The sequence below is a fragment of the Brachypodium distachyon genome, chromosome 2 (assembly GCF_000005505.3).
Source record: "Brachypodium distachyon strain Bd21 chromosome 2, Brachypodium_distachyon_v3.0, whole genome shotgun sequence".
NCBI classification, from domain to species: Eukaryota; Viridiplantae; Streptophyta; class Magnoliopsida; order Poales; family Poaceae; genus Brachypodium; species Brachypodium distachyon.
The window spans coordinates 20,551,082-20,571,712 of NC_016132.3; the positions used below are offsets into that span (position 1 = coordinate 20,551,082).

The window sequence follows — 20,631 nt, forward strand, 5'->3', positions numbered from 1 at the left end:
GGGAGATACTGTCCTACAGAGTAGTCTCTAAAGAACACACCTATATGAGCCTGACTGTTGGTCGCAGTCTATAAGATTTGGGTGGTCTCTAGTAAGCTCATGAAAAGGCCTGCAGAATGACTTATATGCTCCACACCGCGGGGTAGCATTCGGCAGCCCAGTACAAGACAGCAATTTAGTGAAGCTCTAACACAGAAAACTGACAATTCAAGGTTTGTCCATTGTACAGTTGTGCGTGAGTGAAGCTATTTGTTTAGGTGGATGTTCAACCTTAACCAGTCTCCACTGAAACGCTGGTATATCAAAAACAGATTTTTGGATCAATGTCAATTTTATGTGCTTATGAGATATTGTGGGGGATTGTTGGAATTTTGGGTTAGGCCCAAGGCCCAATCTGAAATTAATTTCTGGAAAATCTGAAAATCCCATTCATGGAGTGGGATGAGGAAGTGGGAATAGTCCCACCTTGCTAACTTAGGGGGAGTTGGACCAATATATAAGGTATGTTGGTTTCACCTCTTAAGCAAGTGAGCAATGGAAATCCCCACGCGCGCTCCTCCTCCTCCGCTCGCCTCGCCTCGCCTCGTCACGACACGCGCGCGCCGCGTTTCGTGGATCGATTTCGAGTTCGAGCCGTGCCGGGTGGGTGCGTTGCGGGCAGTGCAGGGTAACAAATCCCGATAATTGCGGAGTCGGTTTTGGTTTCCTAAACCGAACCGAAATCCGCCTCTGTGCCTATATAATAAGACGACCGCGGCCTCCGGACGTACCACGCCACAACCCTAGCCGTCACGCCCACAATCCAATCTCGCTGTTCGCCGCCAACTCCTACTCCATCCTGTCGACTGCGTGCACAGATCGTCGGGAGAGAAGGCCTCCGGAACCCTGACCTTCGAGATCCTACCCAGAAGACGGTCGATAAGGTTTTTGGGGAGCGTTCTCATGCGACTGCTCGCTTCTTCACGTCCCTGTTTCGTAAGCATCTTCATCACCAATGGCGGGCGACCTCGGAGATCCCGCGGCTCAGGCTGCCGCTCTAACTCCGCAGCAGCAGGCTGCCCAACTCCAAGCACAACAGCAGGCTGCCCAACTCCAAGCCCAGGCAGCTGCTCCTGCACAGGCGCAAGCGCAGGCGCTGGCCGCTGCCCAGGAGGTAGTCAAGGCTGCTGCTGCTGCCGGCATGAACATCGACGCCGCCGGACTCGTCACCGACCTCAACAAACAAACACAAGAAAAGAGTACAACACCGTACGTAATCTGCTCTTTCTTGTTGATTTTGATTAGTAGTTTTATTATTCATGCCGTGAAATTAGATGATTTTTATTGCTATGCCTTGCTATTTAATTTGTCTAGTTTGCATGATATAATATGCTACATGTTTTACACATTATTTTTCTAGATTAAATATTCATCGAAATTACCTAGCTTTTCAACAGAGGCTGCCCTCGTTCCGCTTGTCGTCAACTCGTAGAGCAGCCATGGCCGACATGGAAGGGCCTGCTAGCTCGGCCCTGCAGACGTGCAGCGAGCGCGCCGACGTACGAGCCTACTGGACGGTGAACGAGCTCCATCTGCGGTCTAGGCGACAGCCTCCCGCGCTGCCGACGCACAGCTCTCCGTCTGCAGGTGGCTTGCCGCGCACAGCTCTCCGTCTGCGCAGCGTCGAAGAGCTCCGACCACGCCGAGGAAGAACCGAAGAAGACAAGTGCGTAGGTGGACTCGGTGAGCCGCACGGCAGGCACGACGACGGGCCACGCAGGCTCATGTTAGCGACTCTTCTCTACCGATTCGATTACTCGTGGAATTGCTGCGATTTGGGTTGGGGAATTCGCTTACAGCATGTTCATACAAAGAATTGGGGATCTGAGTCTGACAGCAACCGCCGTATCCAACTAGCCAAGTCTAAACGAAGGAGATGACAGCATATAAGTAGACTTTAGGTCCATAGCTGGGCCGGGTACTTCGTATTGGGCCTCCTGTATCGATGCGGCCTTGATGGTTGAGGATCTTGATGGCCCAGTGCCAGCTCAGGTACAGTAGCACTGTTGACATTCCCCCTTCCTTGAAAGCCAGCTGGCCCCCAGGCCAGCACTCGTGGAAAGTTTTGCTTCTGCTCTTCAAGATTCTCCCATGTAGCCAATTCAGCAGGAAGGTGGATCACTGGATCAACCCTTGAGAGATAGACATGGAACCTCGAGGCTGCAAACGATACTGAAGCACACGCAGAGGGAACTGCAGTAAGTCATCAGGGGATGGAAGTTGAGGCTGAACTTGTACCTGAGGACCGAGGGCCTTCTTTAGTTGAGACACATGAATGACTTGATGGATCTTGCAACCAGCAGGCAAGTCCAGGCGATAAGAAACTTCGCCCACCTTACCAAGCACTTCATAAGTCCATAAAACTTGAATAAGAGCTTGTAATTACCACGAACAGCAACAGAAGACTGCACATAAGGCTGCAGCTTCAGATAAGCCTTGTCACCAATGTTGAAAGAGCGTTCACTGCACTTCTAGTCAGCTTGAGATTTCATCCTCTGACGAACTCGGTCCAGATGCTGGCGTAACAGTCGAATCATCAACTCACGTTCATCTAGCCAGGTATTCAGATTGGAGACCGGGCAAGCATCATCCGGGGACAAACCAAATTGGTGAGGAGAGTGGCCATAAAGAACTTCAAAGGGAGATTTGCCCAGTGCTGAATGGACACTCGTATTGTACCAGTACTCTGCCAAGGACAGCCAAGAAGACCAATGAGAAGGACAGGCATGGCAGAAGCAACGAAGATAAGCCTCAACACACTGGTTCACACGCTCGGTCTGGCCGTCAGACTGAGGTTGGTAAGAAGAGCTCATGCGCAACTCCGTGCCAGCAAGACGAAAAAGATGTTGCCAAAACAAACTCATGAAAATCCGATCACGATCAGAGACAATTGCTTGAGGCATGCCGTGTAAGCGAAATACCTGGTCCATATAAGCTTGTGCCACTATACTTGCCGTAAAAGGATGAGATAGTCCAATGAAATGTGCATATCGAGAGAATTTATCCACCACCACCAGGATGCAATTGAAACGATGGGAGGTGGGTAAACCTTCAATGAAGTCGATTGTAACGATTTGCCAAGCCTGAGTTGGTACTTCGAAGGGTTGGAGCAAGCCAGGATAGAGAGCGCGGTCAGGCTTTGCTTGCTGGCAAATCTGACATTCTTGGACAAAAACACGGACCATCTGCTTCATACCATGCCAATGGAACAACTGCTTAAGGCGACGTAAGGTAACAGGAAACCCAGAGTGCCCTCCAGTGGGACTGGATTGAAAAGCCTGCCTAATCTGGGAGGTTGATTGGCAGGTAACCAAATGCGTCCTTTGTAACGAATCAAGCCATCCGTGAGCTGATAAGGACTGTAACGAGAGTTGTTGCAGCAAGGCAGTAGCACAAGTGTCCTGCTGGTAAGCAGACAAGACCTCTTGAAGCCAGACAGGCTGGGCTGTCGACAACGCCAGGATCCCAGGTTCAGGATGTGGGCGTCGGGACAAGGCATCTGCAGCACGATTATCCACTCCTTTGCGATACACCTTCTGCTGCAAGGTGTGTGTAGGCGCTGATCACTTAAGTGTACCAAGCTACTATGATCTGTACACAACAAGAACTCACCATGCTGAAGATAGCTGCGCCATTGCTCCACAGCTAATAGGATGGCCAAGTATTCCTTCTCATACGTTGAGAGACCACGGGTGCGAGGCCCAAGAGGACGACTGACAAAGGCCAGGGGGTGTTCATTCTGAAGGAGAATTGCGTCGACGCCTGAATCACATGCGTCAGACTCAATAACAAACTGACGGCTGAAATTTGGCAGTGCCAAAACAGGGGCTGTCGTCAAAGCTTTCTTCAGAGCAAGGAAAGCAGTGTCAGTTTTAGAAGTCCACACAAAGGGTATATGTTTCTGAAGTAACTGAGTCAGTGGCCTGCTCAAGACACCATAATGCCGCACGAACTTCCTGTAGTAGCCGGTGAGGCCGAGAAATCCTCGCAGCTCCTTGAGGTTACTGGGTTAAGGCCACTCAAGAACGTCCTTAATCTTGGCAGGGTCAGTTGATACGCTAGCTCCACTTATCACATGGCCAAGGTAATCAATCTGCCGTTGGCCAAAGGAACACTTGGAGGCCTTCACTTTCCACTGGTACTGCTCAAGCAACTGAAGCACCTCATGAAGATCCACCAGATGCTGCTCCTTAGTAGGACTGTATACCAGAATGTCGTGAAAGAAGACTAGAGCACACTTGCACAAGACAGGTGCCAATGTCAGATTCATGGCATTTTGAAAGGTGGCAGGAGCTCCAGTCAATCCAAAAGCCATCACCAAGAACTCATAATGACCATGGTGAGTATGAAAGGCAGTTTTGTATTCTTCACCCAGAGCCAACCGAATTTGGTGGTAATCGGCGCAAAGATCGAGCTTGGAAAACCAGCTAGCCCCTTGTAACTCATCAAGTAGTTCATCGATAACGGGCAAAGGATATTTGGTCTTCACTGTGAGGGCATTAAGATACCGATAATCCACACACAATCTCCAGGTGGTATCCTTCTTCTTGACCATGATGATGGGGGACGCAAAAGCACTATTGCTGGGCCTAATAACTCCACTGGCCAACATAGTAGCAACTTGCCTTTCTATCTCATCTTTCAGTTCAGGGGAGTGTCTATATGGACGAATATGGACAGGTTGAGCTCCTTCGAGTAAGGGAATCTGGTGGTCACAACCTATCCTTGGAGGCAGATCGTCGGGTTCAGCAAAGACTGCTTGAAAGTCAGTCAACAATTGTTGCAGTTGTGGAGACAGAGGTTCAGAAGGAAGTGTTTGCAGGAGCTGCAATTCTACCACTGTGCACTCAAAATGATTAGGCAGAACCCTTGTAAACTGACAGAAATTCCACCTCTGTCAAATGCCAGCCATTTTTTATTCCAATCAACTTGCATAGGGTTGTGTGCAGCCAGCCAATCCATACCCAAGATTCCATCATAACACTTGAGGGAAATAATCTTGAAAGCATTTACTGAAATCATGCCCTTGGCATTTCCATGTGCAGGATGGCAGCCAATCAGTACAAGGTAGATGGCCACCACCAGCAATCTTCACAGACAAAGGTGTCTGAAGTTGCTGAACTCCTGGCAGGACAACAACAGTGTGAGTACTGAGGAAGGAAGTTGTGCTACTTGAGTCAATAAGGAATAAAGCCTATTGGCCTTGGACAGTGCAAGTCAACTGAATGGCATGAGATGGCTGAGGTTGAGTAGCTTCCAGAGACAACATCATCAATTCCTCCTCTTCAGTAGGTTCTTCCTTGCCCAGGTCTTCCATCTCAGAGGATAAGTAATGGACCATTTCCTGCACAACATGTAATGAGACCGTAGCCTTGCACTGATGGTCCCTTGAATAACGTTCTCCACAAGTGAGGCAAAGACCCTTTGCACGCTTGTAAGCCTTGAGAGCTGCAAGCTTGCCATAGGAAGACTACACTGGCTTCGCTGCATCAGTGGCCTTATCTCCTGGCGTGATTGCAGAGAACTTGGCAGGAGGAAGGGGCAGTGGATGTGCCTTGCGAGTGTTCACTGGAGTGTTAATAGGAGTAGTTCCATCACCACCTCTTCCTGTAAAGAAGCCAAAATATACGTAGTATCGAGATCCATGGGACGCTGAATAGCAACATGAACTCTAACAGGAAGTTTAAGCCCATCTATGAATCTAGTGGTATAATGAAGGGGATCAGGAACATTTTCATAAGCAGTTAATTGATCGACCAGTTCACTGAATTGTTCTATATACTCATCTACTGGACTAGTTTGAACTAGGCGATAGAGGCGGCAAATCAGAGATTGGTATTGATTGCGGCCAAAGCGCTGCAACACCAACTCAAAGAATTCACCCCATGAGACCCCCTTAATCTTGCATTGGACTGACTGCAACCAACGCAATGCTGCCCCCTCAAATTGCATAGCAGTAGATGAAATCCACATATTGGGATCCGTCTCATACATGAAAAAGTAATCCTCACAGCGAGTTTGCCATAATTTCGGGTTCTCGCCGGAAAACTTGGGAAAATCCACGAAGGGCATTTTCCCAGAGCTTGGCGACGCAGAACACCGATTGAATCTGGGGTGGAAGTTAATAGCAGGGCTAGGAGATTGGCCAGGATCACTGATACCTCTTGCCGGAGGCGGAACATACAGCCCGAAGGCTAGACGATCCGTCCCCCGTGTAATCGATGCAGTACGGTGCCCATCGGGGCCGGATTCGGCTGGACGTGCGTGCTTAGCCGGTGGGTGTGGGGTAGCGTCCTCGTAGCCGAGATTCACAGCTTGGCACAGTTCATCGAGCTCTTGGCGGAGCTCGAGTTCCGCACCATCGGTAGAGGCACACATGTCGCGGATGGCCGCCTGTACCGAATCCTTCATCGCGACGCCGATGGTGGAGACGAGCTGCGCCTCCAGTTCCAAATGCTGCTTGGCAACGGCCTCCTGCGACGCACTCGTGGTCGCATCGCCTAGACCTTCTCCAGAATTGCTTGCCCTTCCTCCGAGAGGCTCGCCATCACCAACTCGCGGTGGCGTTGTAGAGCTTGTTGGTAGCGGGTAGCGTGGGGATGATGGTAGGGCTCCATCGAGGGCTCTGATAACAGAAATATTAGCGACTCTTCTCTACGGATTCGATTACTCACGGAATTGCTGCGATTTGGGTTGGGGAATCCGCTTACAACATGTTCATAAAGAGAATTGGGGATCTGAGTCTGACGGCAACCGCCGTATCCAACTAGCCAAGTCTAAACGAAGGAGATGACAACATATAAGTAGACTTCAGGTCCATAGCTGGGTCGGGTACTTCGTATTGGGCCTCCTGTCTCGACGCGGCCTTGATGGTTGAGGATCTTGATGGCCCAGTGCCAGCTCAGGTATAGTAGCGTTGTTGACAGCTCAGTGAGGGCACGCGCGGTCTCGGTCTCCATTTTGACGATGGCGAGCTTGGGCGTCCATGAACGAGGAGATGGATTGCTGGCTTGCTACGGCTGTGAGATAATGGAAAAGGTGGACTGGGTGCATGTGAGAGAAGATTGCGTGCGTGTAGTTACTGCGTGCGGAGGGGCAAAAGAGTCTAAATTCTGACGAGTTTTACACAGGAGAGATGCGCCTTGGTCTTAGCGAAGGATGTTATGCGCCCTCTGTTGACCCCCTCGCCAGCTCGTTCAACGAGTACGGCGAGACGCTCATCTTCCCTGCCGGCAGCGACCACCAGGACAACAACTTCCGGGTGTTTGCCTGCTTCATTCTTGCTGGGTTCGTGCCTCCGTACTCCCTTTTTCTCCATGCTCTCATGGCGGCGTACCAGCTCAAAGTTGCGCAATTCCACCCCACATCTCTTTTCCTTCTCGCCGTCTTCCAATTTATCTGCGAGGGGTTTGTCGGGGTGATGCCGTCATGGGCGTTGGCGTGGATGGGGCAGCGGGGCGCGTCGCCCGGCTTGCCGCCAGACCCGCCAGCGGACGAGGCCTTTTTCGCAGGCCTCGGTTCCGCCGCGCTACCGGGAACCCTTCTTCTACGAGCCCTCAGCAGGACTCACGGCAGCCTTAGCTGCAAGTTCGGGCGCCAAGCACCCTACCTCGGCCATGGCACACTTGTGCGCCAAGGCGTAGAGCTCATGCGTCGTCCGGATCCAGTGCGTGTTCAGCTTCTCACGCATCTTGGGGTCACGGACGTTGATGGCAAAGGTGTTGATGATGGCGGCAGCCTCCGCCTCGGAAATTGAGTACGAGAGACTGGAGAAGCGGTTGATGAAGCTCCGCAACGTCTCTCCTTGCTTCTGCACCACGGTGTGCAGCTTCGCGATGGTTCCCGGGCGCTTGTAGCCGCCTTGGAACGCACTAACAAAATGCTCGCGCAAGTCATCCCACGAGGAGATGGATCCTGCCGGCAAGTTGAGCAACCAAGTTCTCGCCGATCCTTTCAGGACCATGGGGAACCAGTTGGCCCTAACCTTCTCGTCGGCACCCATGGCGTTCATAACCAACGAGTAGGTTAGGAGGAAATCCTTAGGGTTCGTGGTCCCGTCGTACATCCCGAGCGTTGGCGTGGCTCGGAACTTGCGGGCCCACTCCACCTGCCGCAGTTCACGGGTGAACGCGGGGCAACCGTTGTCAGCCCCCCGAAGCACTTCGCCTTGGCCTCCGGCGTTGACGCGGTCACGTGCAAGTTGGCGACGCCGCTCAAGGCGCTCGCGCAGATCCTCCTGCTGACGGGCGTCGAGCATCCCCCGCACGTCCGCAGGCAGGATGGTTGATGACGAGTCGACAGAGTCGTCGTCGGGCTCCACGCCCGTGCGACGGCTACCGCCAGGCACCCCACGCTCCGGCTGGGGGTTAGGGCCGGTACCAAACCCCGCAACCGGGTCGGTGTCATCCCAAGACTGGCCGCACGATCCTCCTGACCGGCGGTTGGTTGTAGCGAGGAGGGCGGCGAGCTCCGCCGTCCACGCCTCGTGCGCCGGTGTTCCCTGCGGCGGCTCGTAGCGCATGATGGCCTAAGCCGCCACGAGGACTTCTGACCTAGTTCGGACAGGAGGCACCACGAGCTCCTGCCTGGCGCTGCCGTCTGGGACGGCTCCGGTGCCTCGCAGACGAGCCCGCGAGCCGGAGGGAGTTGCTTGGTAAGCAACAGAAGGATGCTGAGATGGACGCGGTTCGTCGTTGGCCCGCGGCTGCTCGACGTGCGGCTCGCGAGCACGAGCGACGACCCGGCGATGACTGGCCCTAGCGCTAGGCTGCGGGGCTAGGCTCGGCCGGTCTCCAACGGATCGCGGCGGAGGCGGAGGAAGTATCACTTGCTGCTGCTGCTGTTGCTGCACCCTGGCAGGCTCAGGGTTCTCCTGATCCTGCGACATGCACTGCACGTCGTGTGACCGCGTGTTCGCCGCTGGGGCACCACGCGGCTCGATCCGAGAGTCGCCAGTCTGGTTAGGAGGCATAGCGACGAGTACTGTCGTCGGAGAAGGCGAAGCTGATGTAGCTGAAGACGATGGCGCTGGCGGTCACTGGCGAGCTCTCCGCACGCGCCCCCTACCTGGCGCGCCAAATGTCGTAGCCCGGGGCTTAGACACCGGGGATGCTGGGCACCCCCTTTTAGGTTTGGCAGTGCGCGATGGGGATCGCTCCGGCGATCGCCGGCAAGGCCAATGACGAGTGTAGCAATGAACAAGCAAGTTTACCCAGGTTCGGGCCACCCGGAGGTGTAAAACCCTGCGTCCTGCTTCTGAGTGTGTATTAGCCAAGGAACAAGTGTTTACAGGTTGCCGGGGAGTCCCCGGGCGCTCTCTTCCTTTCTGCTAAGTGGCTACTTACTACTTTTGCACTAAATCTCTAGGAATCGTAACCCAGCTAGAGTCGTCGACCCCTCTGACCAGTGGCATCGGTCCTCCTTTTATAGTCAAGGGGATACCACAGGTGCCTCGGTCTGCATGGGGGACGTGCTTTTGGACTCGCGCCGAACAAAAACCCTAGGCAGCTTGGCTTTGCTGCGCTGGCATGCATGCACGGTACAAAACACTGTAGCTAGGGCGATACGCGCCCTAAATTCACTGCAAGCTACTCACTGTAGGTTGACTAGACAGGAAACCACTTCCCTGTCGGAGCATTTAATGCTCGACTTGTGCCACACTTCAAGCTCCGACCAGCCCTACACAAAAGGAGCCTGCCGGGCGGCCACGTGGCATCGATACCCTGCCTGCACTGGGCACCGGCCCTGACGCAAACACCTACGTCAGGAGACACTCCCCCCGGCAAGTGACCTTCCCGAGGGGCGTCCTGATGGGGATCTTCACGGTGTCATCCGGGGTAACCCCCGCAGTCCGGCTAGTCCTGCTCCAGGGCAACCCCCTTCCCAGGCTCCTGCCGGGCTAGTGGCTTTCCGGGCAGCTTGCACTGTGCTGCCCAGGGTGCCGTCCTTGCGGGGAACAAGCGAGGCGACCCATGCGTTGAGCAACGGTGGTACCCCGGGCGCCACTGGTGCGACACCCTCCTTTTCGGAACGGAGGGAGTATTACTTTATTAATAGTTGACCCAGATCTCACTCTCACAGCCTGTCCAGGAGTTCGTTGTACAACTGGCTATTATTACTAGCTTACAACCAGCTTTTCTTCTCTCGCCTCTATTCTCCTTTTCAACTAAGCTAAAACAAAATATTTTCGTTTGCTCTAGGAAAATAAAATAAGAGTGGACCGTCACCGGCACGTATTCTCTGACTTGGGGCACATGCCTTTGTATGCGGAATGCCTGACATGTAGGCCTCAGAGCAAGCTGACCCGCTTGTCAATCACACAAAATCAGGTGTGTTAAGTCAGAAAATCTTCGCCTAACAGTCACATGGTACTCCATGGAACTTCTCGTTGACGCCACAACGCAGTGCGCACACGAGCTTGACGGAGCGAAATCGAATCGAATTCGCACTAAGGCTTTGTTTGGATGTATGTATTCAAGTAGGGGAATTGAATTGGGTAGGAATTCCAATTCTGAGTGGAAATGGAATTGACCTGCTGTTTGGATGTGCATGCAATTGATAGTTGGAATTGGAAAGTGGCATCCAATTCCAATTCATGTTTGGATGTACAAACGATGGAAATGTAAACTAAAATCTGTTTTTGAGTATTCTACAACATGTTTGTACAATGATTATATTATATTCCACTTTAAAAACAGAAAAAACATGAAACTATCCTAATAATAAACTCATTACAGTAACCCGACCAATATTGTAAAAAAAGTGGAAAAAAAATCTCCATCGATCACAAATTCTCCATCCATCACAAATCCATATAGCACAAACGAGAAGGGAAATGCAGCAATGGGCGAGGCCAGCGAAGGCGGCGGCGGATCTCGCCGGATTTGGGGAAGAACGGGGCGCCGACAACAAGAGGATGTGGGGAATGCGTTGAGGCAGCGACAGGTGGGTCGGGGACGACGGCGACGGCAGGTCTCGCCGGATCCGATCGGGGAGGCAACGCATGGGCTGGGGACGTCGGCGGCGGATCTCACCGAATCCGTTCGGGGCACCGATGTGTGGGCTGGGAACGGCCGCAGATCTCGCCGGATCCGGTTGGGGCACCAACGGGGGCGGGGGACGGCCGCGGATCCGGGGAACAACGAGGCAGAGGCGCGCTCCAGCGGCTCGTGGCAACGGGGCTCATTGCAGAGATTCATGGGACGGTGGTGGTAATTTCTGGGGAGGAAGAAGAAGTTGCACAGAGGTGGAGGCGGTGGTGTGTCGTGGAAAAGCTCGATCTCTTTTCTTGTTCTGTTTAGAGCCAACGAACCGGTACAAGTGGTTGCACGTGGGCAGCGGTGGAAGTGAGCGAATTCTGCCCAAATCCGAGCGGAAGGGGTCTGAATTGGGCGAGTGCTCTCGTTAGTGTTGGCGGTACTAGTTGGAATTGGAGGGTAATTTCAATGGCCAATACAGACCATCCAAACAGTAGAATTGAAGGGTATCTAATACCAATTCCCAATTTTCAGGCTGAATATCTACGAGCGTTTGGTTTGTCCTGGGCATGTCGTGCCTGGCCTGGAGCATCCGTGAGACCTGCCTGAGGTCTGTTTGGTTGGTGCGTGAACGATCAACTGCTAGCCTGATATGGAGTACCCCACGAGCTTCATTAGCCTGGCTCAGGCGCTCAAAATCGGAGGCCTGGCTCCGCATAAGCTGTGCTTGGGATGCTCATCCCACTTAACAAGAAGGAAGAAGGCACAAACGGTGGAGATGGGAAGGAAGAACACAACAGCGGGCAAGACATGTTGGCGTTCGAGGTCAACTCGCCACCACATCGCCGGCCTCGGAGCTACTGCCGCCGCCGCTTTGAAGCCTCCGTACAAGCTGTGCTGCCGCCGCGTACGAATCGTGGGACCTGAAGAGGAGCTCGCGCCCGATAGATCGCCGGCGGAGCATGCTCCAGTTGTGCGGCTTGCTGCTCTTGCCGACGGAGCAAGTTCAGCATATCGTCTCCATTTGCTCCGGCCGTAGGGCTTGCTGCTCGCTGATGTGTTCTAAAGACTCGAATAGATGATGACGTTTGGAACGTCTCCATTGATATTTATTTCTTGGTTCGTTTTCTGTTCAAGAAAAAGAAAAATAGAGCAATAAATTCCCTTAAAGATAACGGCATCGTCTTGTAAGGACATGTACAATGGTTGATAAGACTGCCTTATCTTAGGTGTGCCACGTCAATTAGAAAAGACAACAAAACGTGTTGTACAATGGGTTATCTCTTAGTGTTATATCTTAAACTTAATACTTAGCTGAATAAAAATAACTAAATAAATGTTAAGAAAATGCAAAATCTAGTATAATGAAAAATTTGCCTTATTTTTATCTTATCATTCTTGTAAAGAGATTATCTCTTAATTAAGAGAATGCTTTTGTCTTTTTTTATCTCTCTTTCATGTCAGATTTTATCTTATGTGGCATCGTTAAAAGAAGTCTGACGTCACGCCATTGTACACATACTCTATCAGGTCAGGACACCAACCAAACATTCTTCTTTCAGACTAGCCTGACCAGACAATATAGACAACAAATTCAGACACAAGTAGACACTAGTTTTCTTCAGGCACGAAGATCATGCCAGCAACCAAACAGCCCCTGCGTAAACGGGTTGTAAAGGAAAGGCCGAAAAGATGGCCGCAAGTGCCAAAAGTGTCGATCTGGCGCCTCACCGTACGAAATTTGAGCCCCACCCGCCGATCCACCGATCCGCGTCTCCCGCCACGTCATCGATCCGCGCCAGCTTCCCCCGGATCGCCATCTTAACCGTCCGATCCATCCGCATCGAACGGTTCGCGCCGCGCTCCTCCCCCCTCTCGTTCTCCTTTTAACCCCGTTCTCCCCTTCCCCAAAATCCCACCAAATCCAAGCACCAGTGCTCTCAGCCCTCTCTACCAATTCAAGCCGCTCCGCTCCTCTCGAGCAGCTCCGAAGCAGCCATGTCCGGGCGAGGGAAGGGAGGTAAGGGGCTCGGCAAGGGCGGCGCCAAGCGCCACCGGAAGGTGCTACGCGACAACATCCAGGGCATCACCAAGCCGGCGATCCGGCGCCTGGCGAGGAGGGGCGGCGTGAAGCGCATCTCCGGGCTAATCTACGAGGAGACCCGCGGCGTCCTCAAGATCTTCCTCGAGAACGTCATCCGCGACGCCGTTACCTACACCGAGCACGCCCGCCGCAAGACCGTCACCGCCATGGACGTTGTCTACGCCCTCAAGCGCCAGGGCCGCACCCTCTACGGCTTCGGCGGCTAAGCCGGTGCCGCGCTTCTTACCTGCAGCCTCATCGTCCCTGTCGCCTTGCCAGCGTCCCACCAGTGCCGGAGGAGGCGAAAATGCAGTATCTGTGTTAGTTTTTTAGATTATCCATTCAGTATTAGTTTTTGCTGGAAAGATGTTGTTAGTAGCTTGTAGCTCTTTATGGGCCCAGATTTGGAATTCGAAATCAAATATGTTGACTCATCGAGAAATTGCAGTGTATTACAATTTGGAGTATTGGTTATCCATGCCATGTTTAGTTCAGTATTTTTTCTTAGCGATGCTAGTTCAGAGATCAAGTTTCCTTTTGATTTCTGCATTAAGTTGGTCCATTCAGCTGTTCTAGATATGGTTGCAATTGCAATTACCAGGGCTGTTGTGATTCTATTTGTAGACTAATGTGTTAAATTTGCTGGAACGTGAAATGATATCTAAAATAGCAAGAAATGTGTGCGGCTGTCCTATTGGATTTTACAACGTCCCCTTCATTCTTTTAGGCTCAGCATGTTATTCACATTTTTTTCATCATGTGAAGAGAATCACTTCTCACATAGATTTTACTACTGTACAGGCACCAAGTGTTCCGGAACCTCAAAATCAATAGATCTTAGGGTTGCAAAACCAATATGGTTATCAGGAACATGGTGTACCATTGTCTGAAAACTACTTTGCCAACCTGGCACACTAGTATACCCACAGAACACTATGAATGTGAATCATGTACCTGTGAACAACCATGGTGATCAACATAAGAGTGTATGTTCCAAAGGTTTAAGCTCAAATATTTCCTCAATCAACCATATTTCTGAAAAATCTTCAGCCAAATTTGACAACAGATACTTCCAGCAAAAACAAACTACAGTTTCCAGTGAATCCTCGAATTGCTCCAGGGTTCTCTATGGTCGTACCAAAGAGTGAGAAGAAAATTTTAGGTGCTGATTTGGCAAAGAAACCTGCTTATGTTAGTGTTTCTGTGCCGGAGAACGATGCCAAAGCAGTTCAACATGTTCCTGATGCTGTAAATTCCTCCTCTATTTTCTTCTTCTTTGTAGTTGTTAGCACTTGATATGCTTATGGCTCTGTTTATCACAAGAGTAAGTTATTGGGATGTGTAAACTTAAAGTACATCTTAATTGATTACTTATTTTGATTGTCATGGTTAAATTTGTTTGATGTCTATCGAAATGCATTGGTTCATCATTTTTGAACCAGGATAACAAAAGAAGGCCAGAAGTCTTATGTTTACAACTCCACAGTAGATGCAGGTGGTATCTTATTGTACTTGCATAATCACCATCCATTTTGTTTTTTTCTTTTGTTTAGAGATCTCTCCCTTTTTCGCTCTGCAATTATTCCATGAGAAATGTCAACCGTTGCAAGGATGAAGCCCTAGGTTAAAAACCAATGCCTACTCGAGCATCAACACCCTAGGTGGCAGCAAAAAAATAGTTTTCTTTTGCTAAGTACATCTAAGCAGTAAGCGCTTACATCATACATGCCCTAAGGCCATAACAGAGTTGATGTTCTATACAGCATGTATTGGTGGATATATATGCTCAATCAAATTGGATGTTTAATGTTCCAATGACTGCACATGCTGCTATTCACGAGCAAATGACTGATTTGAATTATGTGTTAAAGTCGCTTCAGTTACTGGCATCCCATCGATGCCTGTGTTTCGTTTAAATTTCTTTGTTGATTGTTCTACATCATTTGAATGGTTAAAATGTTTGATCTTCTGTAATATCAGTTGCCCTTGTTTCTTTCCTTTGTGTTTATTTTCAGATCAGAAGCAAAGCTATTTCTGGTGGAACCCTTCTTACTAAGAATTGGGACACTGAGCAAGTGTTCCCATTGTCAGATAATCTTTTGACCAAGCCTGAAGCAAGGTCCGTTTTTCTCTTCCACTCCCCACCCCCTGCCTACAAAGCGTAGTATGGTATGTTAGTCCTAATGGGATAAAGGAAAGAAAGGTGATTGCTGGAAATCATTTCCTTATCCGTCTAAATGTACCCTTGCGAGATTAATGAACTGACTGCATAGTTTAGTTGCCTGATTAAAGGTGGCACATCTAAATTTCTGCCAACATTGCATGATTGCATCCACTAGTAAACTTGTAATTAGTATTCCTTTATTTTACTGGAGAAGATTAGGTCTTCTTGCTGTTTCTGTTGTGCCGAATCTTATAATTCTGATAACTTGTTTTCTGTTTTTTTTGGTCCTGTACAATAGTGCATACAATTCAAGCCCCTTGTCAATATCTACCCATAGAAGACGTCTGAGAAGTAGGTGGGAGCCTGTTCTGGAGGGAAAGGTTACTGATAAAATGGAGCTTGTAGCAAAACGTTGATGAATGTAGCACTCACAGTGATTTTGAGGCCAATAATAGCACGGTGAGAAATAACCTGTTGCTCTTGTAAAAATCTTGTCATCAAAGAGTCAACGTAAAGGAGGAATGGACTTCCACATTGTTATTTCTGGCTTTTCATTTCCAAACTATCAATACTAAATTATGCATTACCGTATGCTGTATTTATGCTTTTAGTAAGCTCCCTCAGAATATTTAGCTAATGTTTTGCAGGTTAACAACTGGAATGCCCGGAAGTTTCTCCAGTTTCGGCATACACCTTTGAAAAAAAATACTCAAGAGGCCTACCAATAAACAAAATATTGGTGGTTATTCAAGTCTGATATTTTTTTTGCGCACAAAATTCAAGTCTGATACAAAATGGGAACACTTCAAGTGATAGTGATAAGGAGCATGGTCTAACCAAATACTAGGCCAACGCAACTGCATTAGCAATTTCACCAGAGGAAAAGAAACGCAGGGAGCATAGATCTAAACGTTTTGAGAAGAGTAAGGATTCATCATCAAAATCAAGGAATTCTGCAGCGAAGAAAGATGCTATGGGTCATGTTCACACAATAGCTATTTCAGGTCTTGTTACTAGAAATTATGGGATGGCGGCAGCCTGGCTGTGGAGGATATGGTTGGGATGCACTGACAGGCAAGGGAACGTGTCAGGAAACTGAGAAACGTTATCTACGTCTTACAACCTGTGATAATGCCGTATTTGCAGGTGATGCCGATGTTCAAGGACCAGAAGAGATATCATGGGCTGGTCAATCCGCTCGTTAAGAAGGCATACCCGGCCAAGGCGTTGAACCAAGTGGTTGCCATGGCGCCAATGTGCTTGCAAGTGAGGAAGCCTAGCCATTGACTGGTGATGTCGTCATGATGCTAGGCTTCCTCACATCGCTGCCACTGGATCCACCACCGAGGGCCAACATCCTGGACATCCTGGATCCGTCGCCAGCACCAAAGAAAGAGGAAGAATTACGTATGACCATGAAGACGACGAAGAGTAGGATCAAGTATAATTGTTTTGCGGATTGGTTTTGTGGAAACGTTATAGTAATATGCTTCAAAATTATAATGTCAGGAACCATGCATACCATGTGGTTTGTGTGATATTTCTGATAAGGGGTTGTGACGATAAAAGTTGTGACGGGGCTTCAAAGATGACTTTGCCCTGGCAACATAGAGCGGTTGTGGTATTTGTTTGTTAACAAACTCTGTTATATGATCAATATGTTACAACCTCTTAACTTTATCTTTTTGTTGCATTTCTACTACATCTTGAAATATTTAGTAATCTCAGTTTGAAATCTATATTTTTGCAAGGATGAATTATTTCAAGGATTCAAAGACACTATGGGGATGTTTGGTTTACCACCAAACCCAACCACACCGAATAATTGGCTCGCCAGCAAGATTTGGACGCCCTTTGGATTGAGACCAAGAATTTGGCCCGTCCGGCTAGCCCTGGGTGCGCCAGTGCAATTTTCGCCCGCGCGTCGGCGAAACGTGGGCGCACGAAACCTTCGCCAAAAAGTTGGCTGGCCGATCTCTTCTTCTGCTCAGTGGGTCCCACGTAATATTTTTGTTTACTAAGTCAATTAGCAGTTCAAGAGACTAGTACTAATACATATTAGTCCTACCGAATCTAAAACTACTACTATCAAGATACAGTAGTAGCAGTTCAAGACACCAGGACTGATACATATTACTCTACCGAATCTAAAACTACTACTATTGTCGGGGGATGACCCCGGGTAGAGTCAGGACGACACACATTAGCCGAGATGACGAAAGCAAAACCGGCACAGGCATGTACGCGGTTTAACAAATATTAAGCCGGCATACCAAGTGTATGCCGGCAAATCTATCCTGTCTTATGTGATTGCAGGATAAGGACGAGTACTCTGATCTCGGCTAACGCCGAGATGTCTCAACGGTCTTATCTTCATCGCATGATGCAAAGTAAAGCAGCGCTATCTTTATGATAGGGGTAAAGGTGCCTGATCTTTCGATAAGAAGATAGCTATCGATTCTTGGGTGGATGTCGACGTTGACGAACCGGCTACAAACATGCGAGACGTTGCGCCTTAGCGATCGCTACACCAACTTTCGAGGTTATTGACCACGCCGGAGCTAGATCAACCTGATCACGAAGGATCAATCCCTGCATGCAACCGAAGAACAAGCAAGAATTATAGATGCAATCAAGATATTGCGAATAAAGGTGAAGCTTTATTGATGGGATTCTGCAAGCGCGTAGTATAGAAGGTCGATTTGACACTTGTGCCTATGACGAAGAGTAGCAAATAGCTAAGTCTTAAACTAAACAAAATCTGAGTCTAAACAAAAACCTAACGGGGGTATATATGGAGGACTAGAGGGGTATGCGGCCAGCCTTGGGAAAGAAGGCCGAAACCCACTCTAAGTTATTTTCCTTCACCTATACGGACTCTAAAAGTTCAGCCCATGTATGTGGACGAAAATTACATGGGCCTAGCCCAAACTTAAAAGGTGACGCAGCACCATATAATTATGTGGACGAAAATATGAAGGGAAAAGCTCTATATTTCGCCCACGTCTTCATCTCTCATTATGGTGGTTTCAACGTTTTGAAATCTTCCGTTGCGGCGCCATCTTCAATCCTCACACGCTTGCTGCCTTCATTTCCATGCGTGATCATGCTCCAATGCTTGTCCCTCTCATCCATGCTAGGTCCATCATTCCTAAGTGTGACAAACACATCTGATTTAGGCAGCATCATATTCTCATGTATGTGAAGAATTGTTCCAAGAAATGAAATACCTGATAATTAAGTTGGCATGCGCGAGATCTTGTGATAGGTTCTTGTAATGTGACTGTAGGTGCTGCGGGTGTATCAACATGTGGGATGTCCTCATCACTTTATCACGGGAAAGCAGTCGCTGCTTACGTTGTGGTGCCAAGCGACTGCGCAAAGAATCACCAAAAGAGAATCAATGACGGAGGCTGCAGTACTTGTTGCCATACGCCAGAAAAGGTAAAGTTGTCTTGTCCCCTGCGGTGCCACCCGGAGGGAACCAAGGCGCGTGCCCGGCGGGGCTCGTAGAAGATAACATTAGCCTTTGATCCACATGTCCTCCCTCGTCCGGTTCCTCTTTCGTCCATCGGTCCCAACATAAGCCATCCTATGGCATCTGTCGTGACACCACCACGACAACTATCAAGATACAGTAAGCTAGTAGCAGCTTCAGAATCACGTGGATCCTAAAATGTTGTCAAATATTGTATTTGGCAAGTTATTTGGCTTGAAACCAAATGAAAGACAATGATTTTGCTAAAAAAGTTTGCATGCAAACTGGCCGCAAACCAAACAGCCACAAGTTACCAAAATTTTGGCCCATGATTTGGTAATGCCAAAATGTTGGCCCTGGCATAAACCAAACATACCCATAGACTCTACATAGCCACACGTGACCCCGAATTTAAAATCTATCAAAAATCACGTTGAGTGATCGTCTTATTAGCAAACAACTAACCTATTAAAAGTCGCTACATAGGAAAAAACAACAATTATCGTGCAATCCAAACTTTAATAAAATGCTATCCCCTCCCGAATTAAATGATGTGGATTTGTATGAAAATATATTTCTTCAAATCCACATCACTTATTTCGATACGAATGAAGTATTAAAAATTAATCATGTAAAACTTAACTCTCACACTTAATTATTATCACGAAACTTTCGCCTACTAATATAACTTTTCTTGTTTTGACAAGTAAGGCTCTGTTTGGTTAGATTTAAAACTGCTTTCTGACTTTGGGGCTTATAAGCCACAAAAGCACCAAATTAGGTCCTTTCGGTTTTGACTTTTGACATTTGATTTGATATTATTAGACGATGGTATAAGCAAAAAGTCAAAATCAAAAACAACTATTTAAATGATTTTGTGACTTATAAGTCAAAATCTAAAAAATAGTTTTAAGACCAATCAAACAGACCCAAAGGACACGCGAGGACGATGGAGCGAAATCGAATTGTCAGAAAGGAAAAGCAAAAACACGGCGGCAGTGGGGCGGCCAAAAATTTCGAGACGGCGCGCACGGACCGAAATTTGAGATCTTCTCTCCAATCGACCGATCCGCGTCTCTCGCGACGTCATCGATCCGCGGCAGCTACACCAGGATCGCCATCTTTAGCCGTCCATTCCATCCGCATCGAACGACTGGCACGGTGCTCGTCCCACCCCTCGTCTCCCTTTTAAACCCCGTTCCCCCCTTCAACCAAAATCCCACCAAATCCAAGCACCAGTACCCAGCCACCTCCTCTCTCGCGCAGCTCCGAAGCAAAAGGGGATCAGCAGCCATGTCTGGCCGCGGCAAGGGAGGGAAGGGGCTCGGCAAGGGCGGCGCCAAGCGCCACAGGAAGGTCCTCCGCGACAACATCCAGGGCATCACCAAGCCGGCGATCCGGCGCCTGGCGAGGAGGGGCGGCGTGAAGCGCATCTCCGGGCTCATCTACGAGGAGACCCGCGGCGTCCTCAAGATCTTCCTCGAGAACGTCATCCGCGACGCCGTCACCTACACCGAGCACGCGCGCCGTAAGACCGTCACCGCCATGGACGTCGTCTACGCCCTCAAGCGCCAGGGCCGCACCCTCTACGGCTTCGGCGGCTAATCGTCCCTCCCGCCCAATCGTCCGTGTTGCCTCGCCATGGCCCCCACCGGTCTCGCAGAGGCGAAACTGCTGTTTATTTGCCAAGTTTGTTCATTCAGTACTAGTTGTAGGTTGAACAATGCAGCTTGTAGCTCTATATGAGCCCAGATTTGGAATTCGAAATCAAATATATTGTCTAGTCGAGAAATTGCTGTTTTTTTTCGGTTATCCATGCTTACTTCAGTTTTTATTTTCGAGCGATGCTGATTCAGTAGTTCTAATCTTAAATCTCCTGTAAAATTCGAAA

The 20,631-nt window shown here is 49.3% G+C and overlaps 1 protein-coding gene across 1 annotated transcript; it reads left to right on the plus strand.

The window, feature by feature from the left end:
• The first annotated feature begins 12,934 nt into the window (after positions 1–12,934).
• Positions 12,935–20,523, plus strand: LOC112270722. Its single transcript, XM_024458782.1, has 6 exons — positions 12,935–13,323; positions 14,219–14,346; positions 15,114–15,217; positions 15,561–15,642; positions 16,409–16,528; positions 19,668–20,523. The coding sequence occupies exons 1-6, from the start codon at positions 13,014–13,016 to the stop codon at positions 20,343–20,345; spliced, it is 1,422 nt and encodes a 473-aa protein (XP_024314550.1). The 5' UTR covers positions 12,935–13,013; the 3' UTR covers positions 20,346–20,523.
• Positions 20,524–20,631: the final 108 nt, after the last annotated feature.